Source organism: Monosiga brevicollis, genomic scaffold, assembly GCF_000002865.3.
Source record: "Monosiga brevicollis MX1 MONBRscaffold_19 genomic scaffold, whole genome shotgun sequence".
In the NCBI taxonomy this organism is placed as follows: domain Eukaryota; class Choanoflagellata; order Craspedida; family Salpingoecidae; genus Monosiga; species Monosiga brevicollis.
In genome coordinates, this window is record NW_001865056.1 from 360,207 (window position 1) to 382,321 (window position 22,115).

General features: G+C 54.6%; 5 protein-coding genes across 5 annotated transcripts; 3 read left to right on the plus strand and 2 right to left on the minus strand.

The window, feature by feature from the left end:
• Positions 1-863: 863 nt before the first annotated feature.
• On the plus strand, positions 864-3,153 carry MONBRDRAFT_10116 (uncharacterized protein; the record flags this gene model as incomplete). The annotated part of the gene is made up of 5 exons (XM_001747799.1): positions 864-956; positions 1,059-1,180; positions 1,258-1,355; positions 1,589-2,377; positions 3,035-3,153. 5 exons carry the CDS (start codon positions 864-866, stop codon positions 3,151-3,153), a joined length of 1,221 nt encoding a protein of 406 aa, XP_001747851.1.
• A 373-nt stretch (positions 3,154-3,526) lies between these two features.
• Positions 3,527-5,115, plus strand: MONBRDRAFT_27436 (uncharacterized protein; the record flags this gene model as incomplete). Its single annotated transcript, XM_001747800.1, has 4 exons — positions 3,527-4,317; positions 4,430-4,626; positions 4,719-4,794; positions 5,040-5,115. 4 exons carry the CDS (start codon positions 3,527-3,529, stop codon positions 5,113-5,115), a joined length of 1,140 nt encoding a protein of 379 aa, XP_001747852.1.
• A 969-nt stretch (positions 5,116-6,084) lies between these two features.
• On the minus strand, positions 6,085-10,499 carry MONBRDRAFT_33414 (uncharacterized protein; the record flags this gene model as incomplete). Its single annotated transcript, XM_001747900.1, has 17 exons — positions 6,085-6,327; positions 6,450-6,649; positions 6,738-6,979; positions 7,061-7,131; positions 7,227-7,395; positions 7,509-7,558; positions 7,931-8,051; positions 8,173-8,301; positions 8,413-8,489; positions 8,578-8,679; positions 8,839-8,955; positions 9,067-9,138; positions 9,233-9,316; positions 9,447-9,530; positions 9,768-9,965; positions 10,101-10,175; positions 10,287-10,499. 17 exons carry the CDS (start codon positions 10,497-10,499, stop codon positions 6,085-6,087), a joined length of 2,247 nt encoding a protein of 748 aa, XP_001747952.1.
• A 262-nt stretch (positions 10,500-10,761) lies between these two features.
• Positions 10,762-11,861, plus strand: MONBRDRAFT_33415 (uncharacterized protein). The gene has a single exon (XM_001747801.1). The coding sequence runs from the start codon at positions 10,789-10,791 to the stop codon at positions 11,626-11,628; it is 840 nt and encodes a 279-aa protein (XP_001747853.1). The 5' UTR covers positions 10,762-10,788; the 3' UTR covers positions 11,629-11,861.
• A 1,779-nt stretch (positions 11,862-13,640) lies between these two features.
• Positions 13,641-19,618, minus strand: MONBRDRAFT_33416 (uncharacterized protein). Its single transcript, XM_001747901.1, has 25 exons — positions 19,469-19,618; positions 19,195-19,345; positions 18,892-19,056; positions 18,696-18,808; positions 18,495-18,609; positions 18,148-18,346; positions 17,813-18,036; positions 17,577-17,675; positions 17,358-17,465; positions 17,169-17,226; positions 16,932-17,012; positions 16,735-16,838; positions 16,593-16,672; positions 16,423-16,495; positions 16,244-16,330; positions 16,056-16,148; positions 15,848-15,959; positions 15,704-15,771; positions 15,330-15,543; positions 15,057-15,200; positions 14,819-14,958; positions 14,429-14,569; positions 14,206-14,349; positions 14,088-14,129; positions 13,641-13,941 (listed from the first exon to the last, which is right to left on the minus strand). The coding sequence occupies exons 4-25, from the start codon at positions 18,770-18,772 to the stop codon at positions 13,786-13,788; spliced, it is 2,559 nt and encodes an 852-aa protein (XP_001747953.1). The 5' UTR covers positions 18,773-18,808; positions 18,892-19,056; positions 19,195-19,345; positions 19,469-19,618; the 3' UTR covers positions 13,641-13,785.
• Positions 19,619-22,115: the final 2,497 nt, after the last annotated feature.

Genomic DNA, 22,115 nt, shown 5'->3' on the forward strand with positions numbered 1-22,115 from the left:
TCGTCCAGCCCAAATGCACGCCTTTCTTTTTTTTCAACCTGTAAAACACTTGGTGCTTTCCCTTGGTCGCAGCCGATGCACCAAAGTGGTCGAAGTAGCAGAGTGAGTGCATATGCGGAGGGGTAAAGGGCACTTGGACGAAAACCTCAGATATAGAGATGAAAAGGAAAGAGAGACAAAGCGACAGAGCGCCAAATGTCGCATTCAAACAAACAGACCGGCAGACAGGCAGACCGGCAGACCGGCAGACAGGCAGATAGACGCAGGCACAGACACAGGCACAGACACAGAGAAAGAGAGCACAGACACAGAGAAAGAGAGCACAGAAGAGAGCACAGACAGAGAAAGAGAGAGAGAGATTTAGAGAGAGATTTAGAGAGAGAGACACACACACAGAGATTTAGAGAGAGAGACACACAGAGATTTAGAGAGAGAGAGAGAGAGAGAGAGATTTAGAGAGAGAGACAGAGAGACAGAGACAGACAGAGACAGTGACAGAGACAGAGAGACAGAGAGACAGAGAGAGACAGAGACAGAGACAGAGACAGAGAGACAGAGAGAGACAGAGACAGAGAGACAGAGAGAGACAGAGACAGAGCGACAGAATTGGTTTGGTTGGTTTGAGAGTCACAGACACTTTCAGACACACACACACCACGTGCTTTTTGTATTTGACGAATTTTAGTTTCCGCGCGAAACGCTTCAAAAGGGCAGTCGGTGCAGTTGACTGTGCACTCTGTGTTGCAAGCGCGAAGGATTGAGACGTACCGAGTGGACACACAGGGCGCCAAGACCCGAGGCTGAGGCGAGGAGTCGGATTGCTTTGCTTTGTGCTCAAGCAGAGTTTGAGTTATACCAGCAACATGGACGACTGGGATGACGTGTTTGATGCCGGCGCGTCCGAGTTTGATATTGCAGCGGCAGAGCAGCGCCAGCGCCAGGATCGCCATTGGCGTGTACGTGCCTAAATGGCAGACCTCAAGTAGCATAAAAGACTGTGCTCACTGCTCCTCTGCTTGTGCTTGACACACACACACACTCTCTCTTTCTGCTTTTAGATGGGCTACACAGACGGGGCGGCAGCGGGTCGCGAGGCGGGCTTGCAGCGTGGCTTCGAGTCGGGCCTTGAACAAGCTCGCGCACTTGCGCACCAATATGGCCGGCTACAGGGTTTTGTCTGGTGCGGTCTTGCTTCAAACAGTGGATGGCTCGCCCCAGACGCTCCCTCACGCTTCCTTGCCGTCGTTCGCCACGCAGCTCGGCTTTAATTCTTGCTACCAAAACTCTCCCTCACGACCACCCGGAGGTAGCTGCTCTCCAAGCTGTGTATGCCGAAGTCTATGATATGAGTGCTGGTATGTTTGCCTTTTATTCATGACTCTGTGCTTGAACTGCCCTGCTTGGGTCCTGGCTTTTTGGGTCCTGCATTTCACTGTGCTTCTGCGCGCCCTCATTCATGTGTGTTTGCATGTGGCACACGGCTCATCCAGATGTGGCTCAATTTGATGATGCGCTGGTCGTGGCGGCGGGCGAGGATGAGGTCGATGTTGTCACCAATCCCACCCTGCTATCCCGATTGCAAGCTCAGCTTGCCGAGCTACAGGAGCGCTACGCAGCAGCCAGTGCAGCGCTGGAGCTACCTGTCTTGCGTCTCTGACGCTCTGCGCCACAATCGTCGCTCCGAAGGTGCTACTTTACGGCACGACGGGGCTCACAGAGGGCAGGTGGGGCTCTAGCCAAGCATGCTGGCGCAGCCAGCGTCGCCACCAGTCGGGCCTCCCTGACAAGGTTCCCACCATCAACTCGACCATTCGCGCATCTCCGGGGTACACGGGGACAGCACCTGTCAAGTCTGCAGCCAGGACTTCGGCCGGGGCTAGATGGGGCCGGGGACCAATGAGTTCGCGCATTCCCAAAGGCCCTGGCGTGTCGGCTGAAGCATCTCGCCAGGCAATGGCGGCCCAGAAGCGTGCGGCCGCCAGCCATGCTTTTGGATTGACGGTGCCAAGCTCATCCCAAGCACGGATCGTTGCAAGTATACCCATAGCACTGGTGGTCACCGCCCAGATGAGAGTGGGGGGTATCGGTGGGTGCTGTTGGGTGCAGCCCGCGGCAGCCCACTCCCGGACGGCATCGCACAGCCATGTCGCCATGGCCGGCGTACTGGCCATCTGCAGGGCTCGGCGACCTGGTGGGCCAAGCATGGCCCAGCGTGTTGGGCTGTGCGTGAACCAGTGCCAGATCTCAGCCACCAGCAAGGCCTGTGGCTGGGACACAAAACAGCAGCATCTGCATGGTGTTGCCCGGCTTGCTTGCGAGCGGCGGGCAGCGCCCAGCAGGATCCCGCGCAGCCGCTGGTCTTTGCCGCCACAAGCGCGTAAGAAGCGAAGGGCGGTGCCGGCTGCCAGCTGGGCGCAGCGGAGACAGGTGCCGGGTTTGGTTTGTGTCGCCTTGGCCTCACCGATGAGAACGACGAGCTTATGCAGCGCTTCATCACGTAAATCAGGCATGGGCAGCGGGCTGCGCGGCACCGAGCTGCCGAGGCTTTTCCTGGGCGAGGTGCACATGAGATTGGATAGTGGTGGAGCGCTTGCAAATTGAATTTGAATGAGCTGCACAAGTTGATCGTGGGGTGAGCGGCGCGTCGCTCGCTTGGCCGGAGGTGCTGGCGCGGTTAGTGAGGCCGGGCTATCCACGGGATTTAGTGTGACAAAGGCGGCTGCGTCAAACCCTTCAACTAGAGTGGCGGCCCACCAAGCAAATGCATTGTTTGAGCCATGGTCACCATCGGCCAGTGAGCTCAAGCGCCGGACAAGGAGGCGGGCGATGGCCAGGGCAGTGTGTACGGCAGCTGGTGCCCAGGCCGCAGCCGGCGCACTTTCTATCAGCCGGCCCAAGAGCCATGACAGTCTGCATATCCGCGCGTCGATTCAGAGGTCAATGCTGTGCGAGGCAGCAAGGAGGGGGAAAGGTCCGACAAAGCAGAGATGAATATAAGCCGAGCAAGGCAACCTACTCTGGATGTCTCTCAAAGAGTACCATGGCCCCCGCCGCATCCAGCTGGTCAACCTGCTCAGCCAAGTCCTTCAAGGCGACCTCGAGCTCATTGAAGAGAGCGTGGTCGATGGCGGTCAACCCGACATTCCCCCGTGAACGGATATCCGCAGACAAAAGTCGCAGCCGTGCCAAAACAGCGCCCACCTCTGCTGCACCCGGGCGAGTAGCCATCCCGGCACTTCCATGCGAGAGAGACGAGAGAGTGAGACGAGAGAGAGAGAGAGAGAGAGAGTGAGACGAGAGAGTGACAAAAGAAATAAAAAAAAAACCAAAAAAAAAAAAAAAAAAAAAAGTGTGTCTCTCTCTCTTCAACCAACAACAGGGTGGCGGGCAGTTTTGAGGGGTGCTGATGAGAAAAAAGAGAAGAGTTTTGGGGAGAGGATCGAGGTCGGGGCGATTGGTGTGGTGAACGGGGCGGGGCGTGTGTTCGCGCCTGCGAGGGGGGGCTGGGGGCGTTTGGACCAACAGGATGGCAAAGGGTATGGTTGAGGGTGGGGTGGGCTTGAATGCGCGCTGCCCCACCACGCTGCGTGTCCTCGTGCTGGGCCTGCTCTTGCTCATCTTCATTCTCAACCAGGCCGATCGACAGCTGCTACCCGTCCTTATTAGTGGCGGTCTCAAATGCAACTCGAGTGCAGCCAGTCAATCCCCAAACTCGACCAACACGAGTTATTCAGGTGTCAGCGTTAGTGCTTGGTTTGATGTGAGCGGCTTGCACACGCAAGGGGACGCCGATGCAGACTGCCTCTCGTTCTCCGACACCATGGAAGGCCTGCTCAAGGGCCCGACTTTTACTGTCATCTATGCCACCGCAGGCGTCGTTCTGGCTTACCTGGGCGATCGCCATCGTCGTAGTCTCGTCTTGGCTGTGGCTGCCATTTTTTGGTCCCTCACCACAGCCGCACTATACTTTATCCAGTCATTCTGGCAGCTCATGCTACTCCGCTTCGCGCTCGGCCTGGGGGAAGCCGTGTACAGTCCCGTGGCCATAACTACAATCGCTGCCCTCCACGAACCTCGCACACGTGGCACAGCCATGGCCATCTTCTACACGGGTGTCTACATTGGCGGTGGCATGGGTTACATCGCCGGGGCTGTCAACGAGCGCTTTGGCTGGCGCCGGACTTTTCTGGCTTTTGGCCTACCCGGCCTGGTACTAGGCTGCATCTACGCCGTGGCAGCACGCCGCTCTGACGTTTACAGCGATGGCCGTAAAGATCGCGCCCATCATTCCTTTTGGGCAGTGGCACGTGTCCTGTGGTACGCCCGCATGGCCGCTGTCCGCCTTCCCTGGCTCGATGCATGCTTGCGCGCCTTCCTCCTCACCGCTCCATTCAATCTGTTGATCATCTTTTTGCTTCACCTCCGATAGGCGAAGCCCCTACCGCCTCGTCTTTGTCCTCATGTGCTTCGCTGCAGCTGTCCGCAACGTGGCTGGCTATGCACTGGGAGCCTATTTCCCCTCCTTCTTTCGCGAACGCTTTGATCTGGACGATGACGCCTACGCCCACACCATGGTCGCCATGGGCATTATCGTTACTGTTGGCGGGAGCTGTGGTAGCCTCATCGGTATGAATCTGCCGCCAGAGGTGCCCGCTTTTGTCGTGGCCTGTAGCTTGGCCAGGTCGCTCAACATACTCTTGTGCCTATTCCACTTTCAGGCGGTCGTGTGAGCGATAAGCTCTCTCGAGTGACCACGGCCTCGAAATGCTACATCATTGCCGTGTCCCAGGTAAAGTCAGATAAGCCAGCCCACATCATGGACACCCCCCGCTTTTTTTTTTACTTGGCATTTCTGTTGGCCAAACCCGATTTCCCAAGTTCGCTTTAACAAATCGTGGGGCTGTAATAGGTCTTGGCCACTCCTTTGGTGATGGGGGTGTTTCTGACGCGCACACGATCCACTGCATTGGTCCTTATCATGTTCTCATACGTTGCAGCTGAGACCTGGTTGGGCCTTGCCGCCTGTATCATCCAGGTAGGCATCAGACTAGCAATCCAATGGCAGCCATGTCTAGGCATTGCCTTTTGCCTTATGACTTGCTGATCCGACTGTAGGACATTGTCGAGGCACCGTATCGGTCACAGGCTAATGCCATTTTCTTGCTCGTAAACACCCTGATTGGTACGGACACGAATTCACACCCGTGTCGACTGCTTCACATGTCGATACTTCGCCTTTGCTGTTGTTAATTGCTACTGCACTAATCACTTTGGGTTTTGATCGGGGCCGGCCACATCGACTTGGCATGAAACCTGCTTGCAGGGGGACTTGGCCCACTCCTGATTGGCGCCATGCAAGATAGTACCTGGGGTCATCAACGCCAGCACCCGGTATGCAAGCCTTTTGATTCCCATTTGCACTCAACCAAAGCCTTGTTTGCCAGCCATCGTGACATGCGCGTTGAGGTTTACATAGTGCCTGGTTCTAACCTCTCGTTCTCATGGTGCACTGCGCACAGGTGACAAGCAGTCTTTTGGTGGTGGTTCCGACGTGCTACATTGTCACCAGCGCTCTCTTTACCTATATGGCGTCTCTGTTCCACCGACAGTCCTCCCACGCTGATCTAGAGACAAGCAACCTGTATCCTCGCCCTGTATCCTCCCCCACGCGGCCACTCCTGGCTGATTCTTCCGATGCATGAATCGTCTCATTCCATCAGATGTAGACTGATGCGACTTTCCGTGTGTGGGTTGTGCTTTGATTGCGGTGCCCCTTCGGCCCGGCAGACTGCTGAGCAGTGTCCCTGAGTGCACCTTGAACTGCATGAGCGATTTCGATAATTCTAGACTTGAAAATGCCAGCTTGGGCGTAGGGCCGACAAGGGTGTACAGCTCTGTGCTGTTTTTGAGTGATTGGAACCAATGGCTTGTGGCATTTGGAACCTTCATGTCACGATGATAATGTCATCAAACGTACGCAGCACGACTCGTTCGTATTGGGTGCAAGAACACTTCTTGCAACAAAGAAAAGAAGAAAAAAAGTACAGTGCGCATGCCCCAAGGCTCTTCCATACACACTTCCACTTAAATGTGGCCCCACGTCATGCGTTGCATGTGATCGGCCTTGCGCTTGGTGTTCTTGACCAGGCCCATAAATTCCAGCTCGCCCACTGCTCGCGCAAAGCGCACCTGCAACTGGATTGAACGTTCACTCTCTGCCTCGGAATCCGCTGCAGCTTGTGCAGTTTCCGTCGGTTCGTCATCGTCTCCAGACATGTTGTCCTGTCCCGCATCGTCTGACGCAGGTGAAACGGCCGCGACAAATGCCTAAGGGAAGAACAAGCGACAAGGCAGCATATGTAAGCACAAGAGCAGAGCGTGCGGGTGCCACCTCAGCGGCGGTGCCTCACACGGGCGCGGCAGCCGTCTCGTAAACGCTGGCCACGTACCGTCATCCAATCTCGTAGGTTGATCAGTTTGCCCGATTCTAGGTACAACAAGTATACCACACTCAAGTCCGGTAGTCCACTCAGATCGGCCCCAGCCTCAAGCGCACGGCTGGCCGCTTTGGCCGCTAAAGACGAGCTTGAGAGACCGAGCAAAGGTCCAGCCGAGGCCAAGTGCTCATGCAAACAAGACCGCAAAGGTTCTATGACAGAAGATGGACCGAAATACAGCGTCGTGAGGCGGCGGGTCTAGCATGGCATGGGGATTCTGGCTCTGGGTGCCGCTCACACCTTGAGATAGAGCTGTTACACTGTTCGACACGGTGATGGCACTGTTTTCCGTGTGATCCGCTTCATGCCAAGGGCGCATAAAGTGGTCAAGAGCCGCAAACATCGCCTCCACACCGTGCTTCACACGTGTACCAGCGGTGGGGCGACCCTTTAGAGAGCTGCGCAGGGTGGAGCGCTTGAGGAGATTTGGCTTGGGTGCTGGTTCTGCCGTACCACTCAAGACGTCATGGACGCTGGCACGACTGCGGCATTGTCGAGGGGTATACGTGAGTACCAATTGTCGAGCTACACGATGTGGCACGCATCTGCCCCCGCGGGCTCACCTCGCAGCATCACTAGGGACCTCATCGCCAGCCTCTGCAGCCATGGGCGCGGATTGGGTCTCTTCATTGGGCTACGACCACGCACAAGGAATCCATGTCAGGAATCTGACTGAAAACTGAACCCGCAAAAGCGTATGGCTGTGCAGCCTTTGTTCTCATGCCATACCTTGTCCGCAGTGAGAAGCTCGGATATAATCTGACCAAAGACCTCGCAAAGCTGCTGCATGGGCTTTTGTAGCTCAGGTTGCAAGTGCTCAAGCTCGTTGCTGCGTGCCTCAACCAGCTGTATGAGCTCCTTCAGGCATTCAGCCAATTTCTCAGGACTCAAATGACTCCTATCAAAAGTCAGATTGTGAGCAGAGGTTCAAAGACGCAGGTGACAGCGTACAGCTGCGAATCAAATGAGCATCAAGCACAATCCAGGAAAATGGAGCGGCGACCATCATACCGCAAGTGGGCACTAAAATCGGGAAGCAAGGCCAAGTCGAGCAGGGGCCGCTGAAGCAACATTAAGAGCCAAGTCATGAGGTTTTGTGAAATGACTGTCTTGGCTTCTTGACGGACACCTACCGATGGGTGAGAGGATGAATGAGGGAAGACACGGACACTCACGGCACGCAAGGGGAGCCGGTATCAACAGAAGGAGTTTCACAGAGTCAATCTGGCATGGCACGACCTACTCTTGGCTAGCGCTTGACAAAGCAGAGCTACTAGGACCACCAGCTGATAGCGCCCACGGTGGTGCACATGGCTCGACGGGGCCTCGGGAGCTAGCAGCAACTGCGTCGTGCCTCACGCCAGCAGGCGCGGCGGGTCGGGTTAGATAAGGTCGGAATGCCATTCTCCGAAATCAAGAAGTTCAGTACTCACGTCAACGACGTCGTCGCCAAGTCGAGCCGTGTGCTCGTGGATTGCAAGTTTCAGCTGCATCCGAAAGCTGTTGATGGAGAGTGTATGGAAAAGGAACGCGTCCAAGAGCTCCCGCAATGGCCTAGGTGGTAGCAATGTCAGCGGGCAAGGAGATGAGGCAAGTGTCGAGTCAAGGGTGGCTTGCAGCTGGATGGGCCATGGAACACCTCAAAAAGCCTCAGGATGGAAATGACCATTCATACCGCGGACCCAAAATCAAAGGCGTTTCCTCGCTGATGAGCACGCTTGCAGCAGCATTCAGCAGACGGTCTGGGTGCTGAAGACGGAAACTCTTGGTATTGAGGCATGTCATGGCCGCTCGGGGAAGGTGTCTGTTTCAGAGCCAGGCAGCATGCCATCGTGCAAGCGATGGCATGCAGTGAGCGAGTGCGCTCGAATGCAAGAGCACGGCTGGTCAACGTAAGCACTGACACTGATCCTACCTAGGTACAACGTCTGGAGTCGAAGCAACTCCCAGAACAAATAAAAAGGGCAGCTCCTTCAAGTGGCGTTGACATGACTGTACCAGATCCGCGACCACCTGAACAGACAATGTCCGGTTAGCCTTCAGGGTGTTGCTATGCACGCGTGCTCCAAACACTGCGTACCATCGTATCAAAAGCCTCAAAGTCCTGGAGCTGTATAATCAGTGGACGGCGGCGACCGCTTGGCAGGCTAGCCCGCGCTGCAGAATACCAATTTTGCAAAACCTGGTGCAAAGGTATGTACGAGGCAGCATCAGATCAGCGGGAGATGTTCTTGGCTTGAGCAATGTAAGTGCGCGTGCATCACATGTAAATAAATGGTGGTGGTAGACGAGTATGCTTGCCACCACCACAATAACAACAACAACGAAAATTTTTCCAGACCTGAAAGTCATAGTTGGGCAGTCGGGCCAGCTTGGCTCGCTTCGGACGCGCAGATGCGGGGCCACCCCCACCACCCTCGCCCTCGGCATCGGCATCGGTAAACATGAGGTCTTGCACCTGAGCGCCAAAGCATGACAGGGCGCTTTGTGACACATGCCACGAGCGATGGCTTGAAGGAGCCAAAAAATAAAAACTGAAATGGCGTCGATACAGCGGGGCCAGACGAACCAGTCGCTTCATAACCCCGGCAAAATTTTGACATTGAAAAGATTTGAGGGTTACAATGTAAGGAGACAATTCCTAAGTGGCGTTTGCGTCCCCACATGGCAGTGAGTCGGCCAGTTGACCAAGGGGGTGGTGGTATTTGACACGTGTATCAGCAAAAGCAGCCTACATGCAGTTGTTGTGTCAGGCGGGCAAAGATGGCGTCATGGTCGGGGACATTGATGCCCGTCAAGACGATGGCCGTTGAAATTTCCTACAGAATGGGAGAGTACAAACACCCAACCCACGGAGGTAGGGCCAGACTGTCAGGCTATGCCCTGAACATGAATACTTTGAGCGCGAAGGTGCGGAGGGCAACGATACTGTCTGACATCCGTGTGCACCGGGGCCTCATCCAGCTGCGATTGTGCCCGAAAAAAGTCGAGGATGGCTTGGAATGCACTGTCGTTGCTGCTTCCCAGAAGCGTCTAGACGCAACGCGGTCAAGCTGGATGAGGCTATCTTATCACTCTCCGAGCGATAAGCCCCTCGGCCGAGCGCCATTCTCAAGTTCGGCACAGGAGAGCGCGAGCTCAAGGACAGTGGCGATACTGATTGGAATGGCGCTGAACTCAACTCCCTGACTCCTTTATTTCAATCCAGCTCTCCTCTCATGCCTTCAAACGGCAAACGGCACGCATGGCACGCGAGCAGGCGAAGCATACGTCAAACTTGGTTTCGTAGGAACGCCAAAGAGTCTTAAAAAGTCGCTGTTGCGGTGTTTCATCGGGTTGTGCAGAATGCGCTACACTAGCCGCCGAGGAACGGGGGTGGCGTCCCTGGTGTCGGCCGCGCTTGGGCGAGGGTGATGACACAGCCTGGTCTTCACTGCTGCGACCTTGACGCGGGTGATAAAAGCAGCCCTGCGAGATGTGAAGGACAGGGGTCAATCGTTGAGCATCGCCAGTGAGCCGTTTCTGCCGTGGGGAGTTCTTCGCCTAGCTCATAGATCGTGCTCGGATGAACAGTGACAGCTCACAGCTCAAAATCAATCTCACCTGCGTTAGCAGATCTGTCTCGACAAGCGCGCTCATGTTGTTCGACTCGCTGCCCCGACTCGCGTCGCAGGTCTTCTTTCAGCACAAAAATTACAAAAATCACAAAAATCACAAAAAAACAAAAAAAAAAAAAAAAAACAACGAATTCGAGATAAATTTTAGTAAAATACTATTCCGTTTTCTTACGACAACTTTAGTCAAGTGTTCCCTGCTTATGGTGGAGCTCTTATGGTGCATCATCCCCACAGAACGGGTGTGTGGAGGAGGCACAAAGGCTGTTGAAACACTTGAAGGACAGGACAGGATCGGTGCCTTCTTCTTCTCCCTTGATCCCGTATGATCATAGTAGACCTGTCCCATATGATGATGCTGCTGAACCTGCACAAAGTGGTCATGCATCATCCGATGCACCATCTCACAGAAAAAGGCTCTACGCCACTGTACCAGGCCTGCGTAAACGGCCATGAATTCATACGGAAAGCCAACAGAGACTCTTGACAAGGGACAGCCAAGAGCAAATGGCACTTAGGGGCTCCCGCCGTCTTGAATGTGAACCGAAGCCATTGAATTTTTCTTCTGACATTGGTGCAGCGGGTCAACGTTTGGGGCGGGGCTGTGGTTGGGCGCTTTGTTTCACTTTTCACTCCATGAAAGAGTCAACTCCTGGTTTGCTCCACGATCCGACACGATGCATCTTCCGGGCTCTTGGCAGTGGCTATGCGGCCTGTTTCTCGTGGTGGCCGCAACAGGAGTCGACACCGTCGCCAAAGCCGAAGAGCAAGTCACCTCTTGTCCAGTGCCATCGAAAGGGCCCATCCACCCAGGGATCTTCAAACACTCTCAAGCCCTTGCCGAGTTGATCACAAACCATTTCGTGCACACGGCGGACAACGCCAACTTTGAAGTTTTTCTTCAGCAAGATCTTCTGTACTTGATGCAGTATGCCGAGGTGGTTCGCCCCGGCCTCGACGCATGCCGCCGCCACAAGAACCCTTGCCTGCGACAGCTCATCATCGATCTCGAAAGCAAGCTGTCATATGGTGACAGCAATGCCAACGAATACAAAGAGATGTTTAACATTCAGCACGCTAACGAACCCAACGAAGCACTTCTCGCCTACTTTGACTTTTACAAGTCACACCACGAAACTTGCGAAGCCACCATCGCGGCCATGCAGGTGTGCCTATGCTCCTACAAAATGGTCGCAAAGGCGCTCAATGATGCCTTGAACAACAGCCCGGCTGATGGCATGACTAGCCTGACGAGGAAGCGCTTGGAAGATTTTGTTTTTTTGAATGGCGGCGATGCACCGATTGTGAAGCACGGTATGGAGGGATCAACCTGTGCAATCGGTCGAACGATCCTCGGTCTTCTTGGGAGCGGTGGGGATGATGCATCCTTCTTGGACGAGCCGACAGCGCAGCTCATCTTGGAGAAGGCCGTGCAGCTCGAGGCGCGGCTGTGGCACGTCCCGATCGCCTCGGAAGCAAGCGCGGAGTCTCCAATGCCACACGCTGGCGAGTTGTGAAGGATCCAACTTCTCAACCTTTTGCACACTCTTCTTGTTTTTTCTCTGGCTAGCGCAAATTGCAGCGTGCATCAGCCGAGGTCAAACGAGGACCTGAGAGCTGTACCGGAAGCGAGTGCTTGACTGCTTGACTGCGAACCTTCACGCAAGCGCGATACCTTGCCATGTCATCGAATGAATACGTCTCTCTCTCTTTTTCTGTTTCTTTTGACCAATTCATTTTTCTCTCTCTCTGTGTGCCTTTGCTGCTTACACTTCAATTCGTGTTTGTCTCTCTCTCTTATGAGCACAACTGGTGATTCGATGTGAAAACCAAAATGCAATGTAAACTTCCCCCTCCTCCTTTCCATTTTTACAAGTTGTCAGACGTTTGGCCAGAAGCTGTTCGGCAGCATGAGGATGGCAGCGGATGCGCAGCAGCAGCAGCACCGGGCAGCAGTGGTTGATCGAGGGGTGGCTGATCAGGCGGCGGCCTGCACCGCAGGGGGAAAGAGTGCAATGAAAGTGGCTGATGCAAGCTCCCAAAACGATCCTCGTACACCGCTGGTGCGTCAGAATCAGGGTTCTGACGGATGAAGCCTGAGCCTGATTGACCTCAACGTGGCTCGGGACCTGTCTTGTTAGGTGGCGGCCTGGGATCTTGATAATACCGTCCAGGCGCTGCTGAAACGCATTGTGAAGCATGCGCTGAGTTGGGTAGGTGTGGCGAAGCTTGGTACTAGCCGCAGCCCTTGGTGCTTGGTGCGGCCCCGCTCATGCGTGCCATGGTGGCTACCACGAACACCATCGACCGCAGAACATTGACGATGAGCTGCTGCGGCCAGCGCTTCGTGCTATTACTCTTTTGGTATGGACATTGTGACCACCCAGTCTCGCCTCGTTGACTCAAGCCGTCTTCTCTGGCTCAATTATGAAAAGGTCTTTTGCTGCACACACACACACACACACACACACACACACACACACACACACACAACATTCACCTTGTTGCTTTTCAGGTGTTCTTTCTCGCCTCCAATCGCACTGCTGGGGAAGCCGCCGCTGATGTCACTCGTCAGGTACACGGTGCTGCCCAAAGTGTTAAATGCAGTAGTGTTGCTCCTCCTTGGCCTCTCATTGCCTGCGTGTGCGTTGTACATCATTTTTCCTCGGATGTCCCTGCCAATGTTACCCCGGCTCCATAGTCTCCGAGCTGGCTGCGTGAGCTTGTCTTCAAGCTTCTGTACGTGATTGTTATCTTTGCTTCATTTTGTGTGCTTTCAATCAATGCAGCTCGATGATGGATAACCACTGCTGTGTGTTCGAACCTTAGAATGGTAGTTGCCGCCCTTCTGCCCATGGGCCTGGACTTGGCACGCTCCAGCGCTGCAGGGCGCGCTTGGGCTCGAATCGTGGAAGCTGTCCGTGCTGCTCTTGATGCTCCTGCTCTGGTCTAAGCCTCTCCTTTACTCGTGGTGCTATGCTATGGTACACGTGTGTCTTACATGCAGGATTGTGTCTGGTGTAGATGAATGATGTTCTGGCTGGCTTCAAAGTCCTCATGGCATTGGCTGGCCGAGCCAATAGCTTCTGCGCTTTGGACTGGATTCTAGGCAACACCTTGACCGCACATAGTCCACTGATGAGGTTTGTCGACGCACGATCGCGTGCGGGTGCTCAAGGGTAGACCGCGCCCGAGCTCAAGAGCAAACTCAACTTCTCGCGACCCTTTCGCACCTCTCTTTTAGTGCCAGCGCTGCTCAGCAGCAAATGCTCTTGACAGAAAGTAAGTAGGGCATGGTTCATAAGGTGTTTATTGTTCAGCTTGGATTGCCCGTGTGGCGCTGCTGACCGATCGTTGATGGCTGGTGGTCTCGTTAGCCCTCGAACTTTTGCATGCCTTGGTGGCTCTTTTCGGCCTGCAGGGCTGGCAGCGGCGCTGGCAGCAGCACGTGCAAGGGTAATTGCAGCCAGCTTCTTCAACAGGTCTGCCGTCTATTGTGAGGATTGGCCCACGACAGTGCTTTTGGTTCTGGATCAAAATTTGCAGTGGGTCCTGAGGTGCCATGCATCGCAACACAGAACCAAAAGAGCAGATGCGCTGCGCGCACTTTGCTTTTTTTTATTTTCATCCGAGTATTAATTATGACCATGAGAATGAAGCTTCATCCGTGCTGCTCATTTATGTAAAAGATAGCCTCGCACATCAAACAGGAACTTGGCAAAGTGTTTGACAAAGAGCTGTCGTTCCCGCGACATGTTGTTGAATGACATCCCGTCGCCTGAGACCAGGTTCTCAAAGGCTTGCGACAACACGGCCTGGTATTCTGTCGGCTATACAAGATCACATCCAATGCAGACAGGCAGAAATAAGAAAAACCATGGAGGTGCTCAAATTGGCACGAAGTTTGAACCCTTTCACATTGATCATGGTAGAGTTCGTGCAAGAAACGCAAACAGCAAACAGCAATGGCTCGTACTTGCTGTGCGATGAGTTCGTTGGCCAGATGCATAAAGTAGTTCTACAAGTCAGAGCAAGGCATGGTTATCAAGCTGCTCGTGCCTGCGTCGCCTTTCCACACGCGTCACGAAACGTACAGCTTCACAGCAGAGAAGAGAAAAGAGTGTACCGCCAGCTAATGGCAGCAATTCCGTGTCAAAGGTTTGTCGTACAAACCAGTCAAACATGAGCCGCACGAAATGCTCCAGCAAGGCCGAAAATTCAGGGCGGGCGCTTTGTGCCTGAAGAAATGTGGTCACCAGCACATGAGCTCGACTAGGGGGGTTCAAGTTGCGCCGGTCATCGCAGCAGCACGTGTACCTGCAAGGCCTTCCAGTGGGCACCCGCGAGCTGATCAACAATCTGCAACGAGCACTTTGGCACTGGACCCGAGACCACTTTCATGCCAGAGTCCAACATGCCCGCCAGTTGCTTCAAAAACTCGGCGGGTGCGAGGTACAGCTGCAAATCCAGTGACAAGATGTACATGAGCGGACGCGAGGTGGGGCAAGGCACGATGACGGAAGGGACGAAGCAGCGTGGTGGGAGAAACACGAGCAAAGCGTGCCTCGCGCGGGAAAATATCTCGCAGGGCATCCAGAGTAGCAAAAAATGCCCCCGCTATTGACGGCATCTACGGCCAAAACGTCGTGAGAGAGCGGGCCAGTGCGCTCACTACCTTGTCTGCATGCGCGGTGGATCACTGCATACCTTGAATAGGTCATCATTGAGCAATGGGATGGCATGGTGCAGAAGTTCCATCACCACGGAAGGGCAACGCGCAACCATGCTTTCGAGTAGGGCGCGCTCCTGGCTACCCTCGTGCCCACCCACCAGGTCAATGCAGTCGGCTTTTGATACCCAGCCAAGCAGTTTCGTGAGGCGATGCGCCCATGGACTACATTAAACTCATCAGGTAGACGATGGGCAAAGGCAGCGTCTTCCTCACCAGCGAGAAGAAGAGCCTCCAGCATCTTGAAAATTCCCAACAGCATGGCAGCCGTGTCGTCGCTACGGGCAACATCCTGCGTTGTCACACTCTTCAAACAACGTGTGGTGGTTTGATGGACAAAATCCAAGACTTCACCCACACCTGTCAAAAGACGCACGCAAAGACAAGCCCAGCACCGAGCCTGAAATAAGGTTGCAGTGCTTAAAAGTGCTCGAGCCCATCTACAGCCAGGCTTGCAAAACGGTCCGTGCGCCTGCCATCGCTTCTTACCCGCCGTCTCGCAGCTGCTAAAGGCATCGGATGTCCACGTAACCAATTCGGCGCTAAAATTGACGAGGGCATCACGCACTTCAGCATCAACGATGATCCGGGCAACGATGGTGGGTAAGGCCTGCACACAGCGCCCGACCAGCGGTAAAGTCGGCTCAAGCCCTCGTGCCCGTGGCTTGTAGAGCAGTACACCGTCCAAAGCAGCACGGCACAGCTATCAGACAAGCAAAACAAGATAAATGAGCCAGAAAAGAACGTTGGTGGCGAAGCAGGGCGGGCCCAGGGCCAAGGTCGGGCACGCGCCACGTGTCTAGAATGAGGTTGTACTGGTCCACCTATAACAAAGCAAAAGCTGCGCACGGGGCCAGGCTCACCTCGATGCTATGAAAGACTGCGGTGGATTCGGCGGCGCCCACGCTCGCGCTCTGCTGCTGGGCGGACACTGTGCTCGACGCGGCAAGTGAATGCGAAGCAGCGTAGCTTGGCCAAGCCAAAACAAAAACGTGTGTCTCACTTACATTCCAGCGGTTCGCAGAGCTGATTGGTCATGTGCTGGAGGTACGCGGAGCCCGCGGGTTCGGCCACACATTGCGTGGCCCTGGCAGCGCACGCAATGAAGCGTGCTTGCATCTGGGTGGGGACAAAGGCGTGAGACGATCAAGTTAGTCATGGGACACTGATTTCAAGCGACGGCGCGGTCAAACGAGCAGAGAGGTCGATACACACAGAAAGCGAGAGGGCGCTGTATGAACTGTCTTTGCTGCATATAGCCAAGGCAGCCTGCCACAGAGATTCATCGACGCAAACAGTCGGCCCAACCTATATCGAAGCAAGTCAGTGTGAGTGAACAAGAGAACTCTTGCAAACGGAGGATTCTCGTGGTTTACACAATATTTGACCATCCCATAACCAACCGCGCTTGTGGCAATTGCCTCCAGAAGATCGACAGCAGCACCACACACGTCAGCATCAAAATGCCACTGTGCCAACACGTTGACGGCCTGCGAAGAAAGATTGCTACATGTGAGCACGCAAGCACAAGGGAGAAGGGGGTGGTGGGAGCAGGAAAGGTGCTAGTGCCAAGGTAGCCAACCTGCTTGAGCAGAGCTGTGCTCCAAGGGGTAGCTCCGGCCACGCTGAAGTACTGGCTGAGGCTGGAGGGCAAGCTGGGTCAAATCAAGCAAAATTGGAGTCAACACGAGGCGTCTGCTGGTGGCTGCAAACAGAGCACGGCCAGGTTATCACAGTACATCGAGCACCTACTGGCTCTGTGTGGCAGCGTCATTCTCGCTCACGTAGGCGGCCACAACAGCGGCCAGAAAGTGAAGTACAGAGTGCAGCACCTAAACAAAGGACAACCATGAGGAAGCCAAATGTAAACAAGGGCATGGCGGCGCATACGCACCAGTGTGCTCAGGGTCGAGCCCTGGCCTTGATCGAGACAGGCTTGCATGTCCAGCAGGAGCTGCATGACGAGTTCAACCATGACAACAACGACGTTGGTGTGTCCTGTGGACCACCCGTCAACAAATCATGACGGTCAATAGGGTCGAGAATATGAGTGAGTGAACGAAATGCGCATGACATGTGTCTTTGACATACCGCCAGTTTCCATTGCGTTGATGGCCTCGAGCATTTGTGGAGGCACAAACGCCCGACCATGGGTGGCATCCACCAGGGTGGCTCGGGAAATCAAGAGAAGCCAATGCATGCGTTCATGGCATGTTGCGACGGCTGGCGGAGAATGCGAGAGCCAGAGGTAAGGCTCGGTACAAGAAGGACGTGACAAATGCAATGACTGATATATTGGGTTTGCAAGCCTGAGCAGCGAGGACGTACCCGCTGTCTGGTCTGGGCTCGTGACCCTTGCAACATAGACGGTTGCGTGTTCTCGAAGCTGCAGGCAAAACGGGTAAAAATGAGGATAGTCGTAAAGCTCCGTGCTTGAGATGTGTGCAAGAGCTTTTCAAGGTGGAGAGCAGAAGATGCCATCAAGGCAATTTGGTTGCCTGAGAAGGAGGCGCGCACCAAGGTTTGTAGCATAAAGAGCGAGTCGGGGTGTTGACGACCCAGGAGGCCAACACTGGCCAATTGGTCGCTGAAGGCGCGTTCGTCCCCTTCTTGCTCTTCATGAACCTACGCACACAGACACACAGACACACCAATCGCAATTCACTAAGCTCAATCTCATGGCTGCATCAAAGCAAGGAGAGGCGAAGCAGAATGGGTGCGCGGTGGCTCATTCACCTCGTCATCGTTGGCACTGTCGACGGCAGACTTTTGCATGCGGGCTTCCACGTAAGCAGCAAAAACGTTTGTTCCGCGTTCACGCCAGGGCGAGGGAACCTGGGAATTGCATTTTTAGGGGGCACAGATGAGATGTACGCATGAAGACTCGGTGCAATGTACGTCACCAGTTTCTTGACCACCAAAGCAAGTGCGTGCAGCTGGACGTGGACAGGGATAAGGCACGCGCGGCAGACCTCATCGGCAGTCAGGAAAATCTCAAGGGCAAGGAGGCCCTGGTCAAGGGCTTCGCCAAAGATGGGGTTATCTTCATCGTCTAGCACCATGGCCTGAGCGGCAAGGCGAATAATGTGTTCCGCAGCCTCGAGAAGGGTCAAGGTTGATACACGAATGAGGTAGCGCGCGCCAAAGTTGGCCACGAGTCGCGACAGCATGGTTGTGAGCGTTAACAGGTAAGACCCTAAAAGTTGATGGAAGTTGATGGGGTTGGCAGGTGGTTTGGGCGCGTTGAGTCATGGCATGGTGGCCGCGGTCGGGTTGGAGCCAGGGTGGCATGAACCGTTTGCCGTACCAAAGTCCTCTTCTTGATGACGGCTTGGCGATTCCAGGGTCACTCGCATCAACTGAGTGAGGCAGGCTACGCATGCTTGCATATACTCCATCAAGTGCTCTTCCCGCGTGAGCGAGGCAGTATCAGTGCCCATGAGCTTGATCAAGATCTGGCCGAGGTCACTGTTGGCGATGGTAGTATAAGGTAGCTGTTCGCAGAGCTGTGAACACGACCAATGGCACATTTGTAGCCAGTCAAAATATGGCAAGGGTGCGTGGAGAGGGATGAGAGCACGGGGCAGTGAGACCGGCACGTAGACACAAACGTGAGAGGCAGAATCATCCTGCTGGGGTCCATGCAGCGCTGACAGTCAGACATGGACGTGCCTGAGCAAAGAGGCGGAGCAGGTCCACACTCAAGAGGTCTTGCCAAGAGTCGGGCGGGCAGAACAGGAGCTGCGTTCGTGACACAGCGCCCGCAAACCTATGCGCAGCGCACACACACAAAGTGCGTGAGGCAGGCAGGTCTTTTAGGGAAGTCAAGCGTCTCGCAGAAAAAAAAGCGCTGACCGGCTCTGACGGTGGAGAAAGGGCCAGTCGAGGATGCGCATAATGACTCGAGCGCAGCGCACAATCAGACCCAGCATGCTGGCTTGTCCCGCCACACCGCTCTCGGAGAGTTTCTATGCCCAAGGTGCAGGTGCAAGATGGTTGGAAAACTCAGGTGGGACTGCTTGCAGAAGTGCTGATCACTCGCGGGACGTACAAAAAACAGATTCAGGGTAGACACAAAAATGGGGCGCAGGGCCACTGCTTCAAAGCGAGCTTGGCATTGGCGGTGAAATTGGAGCGGCAGGCCCACTTCAGAGCTGCGTTCATTGCTGGCAAATTGATCCAGGGCGGTGCAGGCCAACTCGAGCAGCAGTTGCAGCTAACAGTGGGCGTGGTGGCAAACAATGAGCATGGGCCCCGCTGGGCAAGCATGATGGAGAGAGGGGATCCAGAGGCAAACAGGAGACCGGGCCCTAGCGAAAGAGCCAAGAGTCGGGCCAGGACCAGGGGTGGGCACCTGTGGAATATCATCCTTGCCAGCGGCGAGAGCTTGGAATTGCTCGAGAAGGTGCTGCTGCCAAGCTTCTCCGACATCCTGACGGAGCCAGAGCAGCTTGTAGAGGACCACGAGCGTGCGCAGCGCAATGCTTGTGACAAAGTGTGGGGCCCTGGTGTACGGGCGATAAGAAGGGGCGGCATAGGCAGGATGCATTTCCGGACATAAGCGGGCGAGGAATGAATGCAGCCAACACAAGTGCGTGATGGGTGAGCAGCGGCGGGCGCAAACGAACTGGCGATTGTTGGCGAGCCAGGTCCAGATGAGCTGGCGTAGTTGAGAACAGAGGTCGGGGTCTAGTTGGGCCAGCTCGCGGACGACGGCGTTGTGGATGGTGGAGAAGCATTGGGATTGCACGTAGGCGTGCGTGGAATGGGCCAGGACGTGTTGACAAAGCTCATAAGGGCTGGGCGTTTCGCGAAACTGAAGAAACAGCGATTCAGCTTGTTTGATGGCAGTGGGATCGTGACCCGTCTGTGCGTGCGCGAAAGCATGAGCTGAGTTTGAGCGAGCTGCTGATTTGCTTTTTCAAGATGTGCTGTCGTCATGAGCAGACAAAGCCAGCGAAAAAGAAGAGGAACCGCCTGAGGCTGATTGAGCAACCATGATTCCAGCTTACCAGGGCCACGGCCGCCATCTCCAGCTGCGCAACATCTGCCGGCGCTGCCATCGTGTCGGCGGTGCGTCGTCAGCTCTCTCTCTCTCTCTCTCTCTCTCTCTTTTGCGAAAAATTCAAACGTGACCTGAATGTCAGACACTGTTAGATAAGAGGGGAGCGTGTTGCATCTCCTAAATAAAATCCATCATGTCAGCTTGTCATCATTGTCCCAGCATGGGATGTGGGCTCATTTTCGACACGGTGTGGGTGTGGTGTGGGATGGCCGTGGTGGGGATATCACTTGCAAGTTTGACACCAGAACAGTGCACAACGCGTCGCAGCTCGAGCCTTGGAGCCGTGGACAAAAAGTGATGCAGGTTGGAAGGTCCTGCTCCATGCCGATATGCCAATACTGCCTGCAATGGTTAACATGTAAATTAGCAACTCTAAATTTCCGATCGGCTCCGCTCCAGGTTGCAACATTGAAAGTCAAAAGTTGAAAACAATGACCCGTCTGGCAGCCTTCTTCCATGGCTCCGGCGGGTTGATCAGGTGCTCTCGCTGCACAGGAGGAGGCAAAACTTAATGTTCAAGGGGGTTGATTGCTTGTGCGGTTTCACATGACACGAGTGGTGGTCGTGCGCCGGCGTCAGCGCTGTTCTCGCCCTCTTGAAGAAGTAACGAATGATGGTTGACGCTGATCATCATAGTTAGGCACCTGCTACCTTGTACGGGTGAGGAGTACGTGTGGTCGTCGAATGGACCAGCTAGCTCCGTTTGCAAGCGGTCACGAGGGGTTGGCAGCTGCACCAAGCTTAGGGGCAGGATCTGAAACAGTGGTCTTGGACATGTACCTGATGATCCTATCTCATCTTTTTTTTTTGTTCCCTCTCATGACGACGCCGTTTACCAAATTTCATGCTGACTGTGACCCATGATGTTATTACGCTGCGCCTTTTGCCGTTTGTTATTGTGCCACGGTTCAAGGTGCCCAACTCCTTCAGAATGAACCCTCGTGGTCTATGACCCAGTGGGTTTGGCTTGGTTGTTGGTTGTTGGGGGTGGTGCTTGTCATACAGCTTGGGAATCACAACCCACCCAACACGTGTCGTCGTCAATGAAGGGGCTAAGGGATCTTGAAGCCTAGCGCTAGGCATCAAGTATGCCTTACAAAGAATACGAATGACAAAAGGAATGGCGCCTGCTCGACAATTTTGCCATTCACATGAAGAATGCACATGAAAGATGAAAGATGGGGGTCGTCTTGGTGTACGAAACCTTCAGTTCTCTTTCTCCGGCAGCTTTCTGCCTGCCGAGCACGTCGCTATGATCGGCAGTCTCTCATTCTCATTCATTCCATCCCTCTAATCCAGCGAGCGTGGCAAACTGGCAAACGACCAAAAAGCAAGACACACCTTGGCAGGTTCCTGACCAAGATGACGCAAGGGCATAAGGTAGCGTCTCCTCCCAACCAGGACACGGGGTGGGGCTAGAGTGGAGCTTGAAATGTCCTGTCCCTCAGCCTGTGGATAGGCACAAGCTGCCAACGTTTTGAACGTGTTGCGTGTTTGAATTTTGACGACGCGACCACATTGAACAAATCACACAAAGACGCGAGCGCGGCCGTATCGTCGTCGCTGACATCGTCGTTGGCATGCGGCGTTTGCGGTCCACGGCGGCGGGAATGTGTGAGTAGAGCGGCAGTAGTGGCACAACTGCGATTTGTTGATAGAATGAGTCCATTTGATTTGGGTTGGGTCTTGGCGAGAAAAGAGGGCCCACCAACAGGCACACTTGACCAAACGTCTTGTTTGGTATGGAGCACACGAGCGAGGGCGGACTCGGCTGGGAAGCGGCCGCCATGGATTCGCGTTGGGGTCGGGTGTCTCGGTTGTGGGCCCGGTCTGGGTTGCTGTAAACAGACACTTGATTTTGGAGGCAGTTGCCTATCACTTGAGAGAGCCTATGATGCTACATGAAATTCCCCCTTGCTTGTTCAATAGAGAGAGAGAGAGAGAGAGAGAGAGAGAGAGAGAGAGAGAGAGAGAGAGAGAGAGAGAGAGAGAGAGAGAGAGAGAGAGAGAGAGAGAGAGAGAGAGAGAGAGAGAGAGAGAGAGAGAGAGAGAGAGAGAGAGAGAGAGAGAGAGAGAGAGAGAGAGAGAGAGAGAGAGAGAGAGAGAGAGAGAGAGAGAGAGAGAGAGAGAGAGAGAGAGAGAGAGAGAGAGAGAGAGAGAGAGAGAGAGAGAGAGAGAGAGAGAGAGAGAGAGAGAGAGAGAGAGAGAGA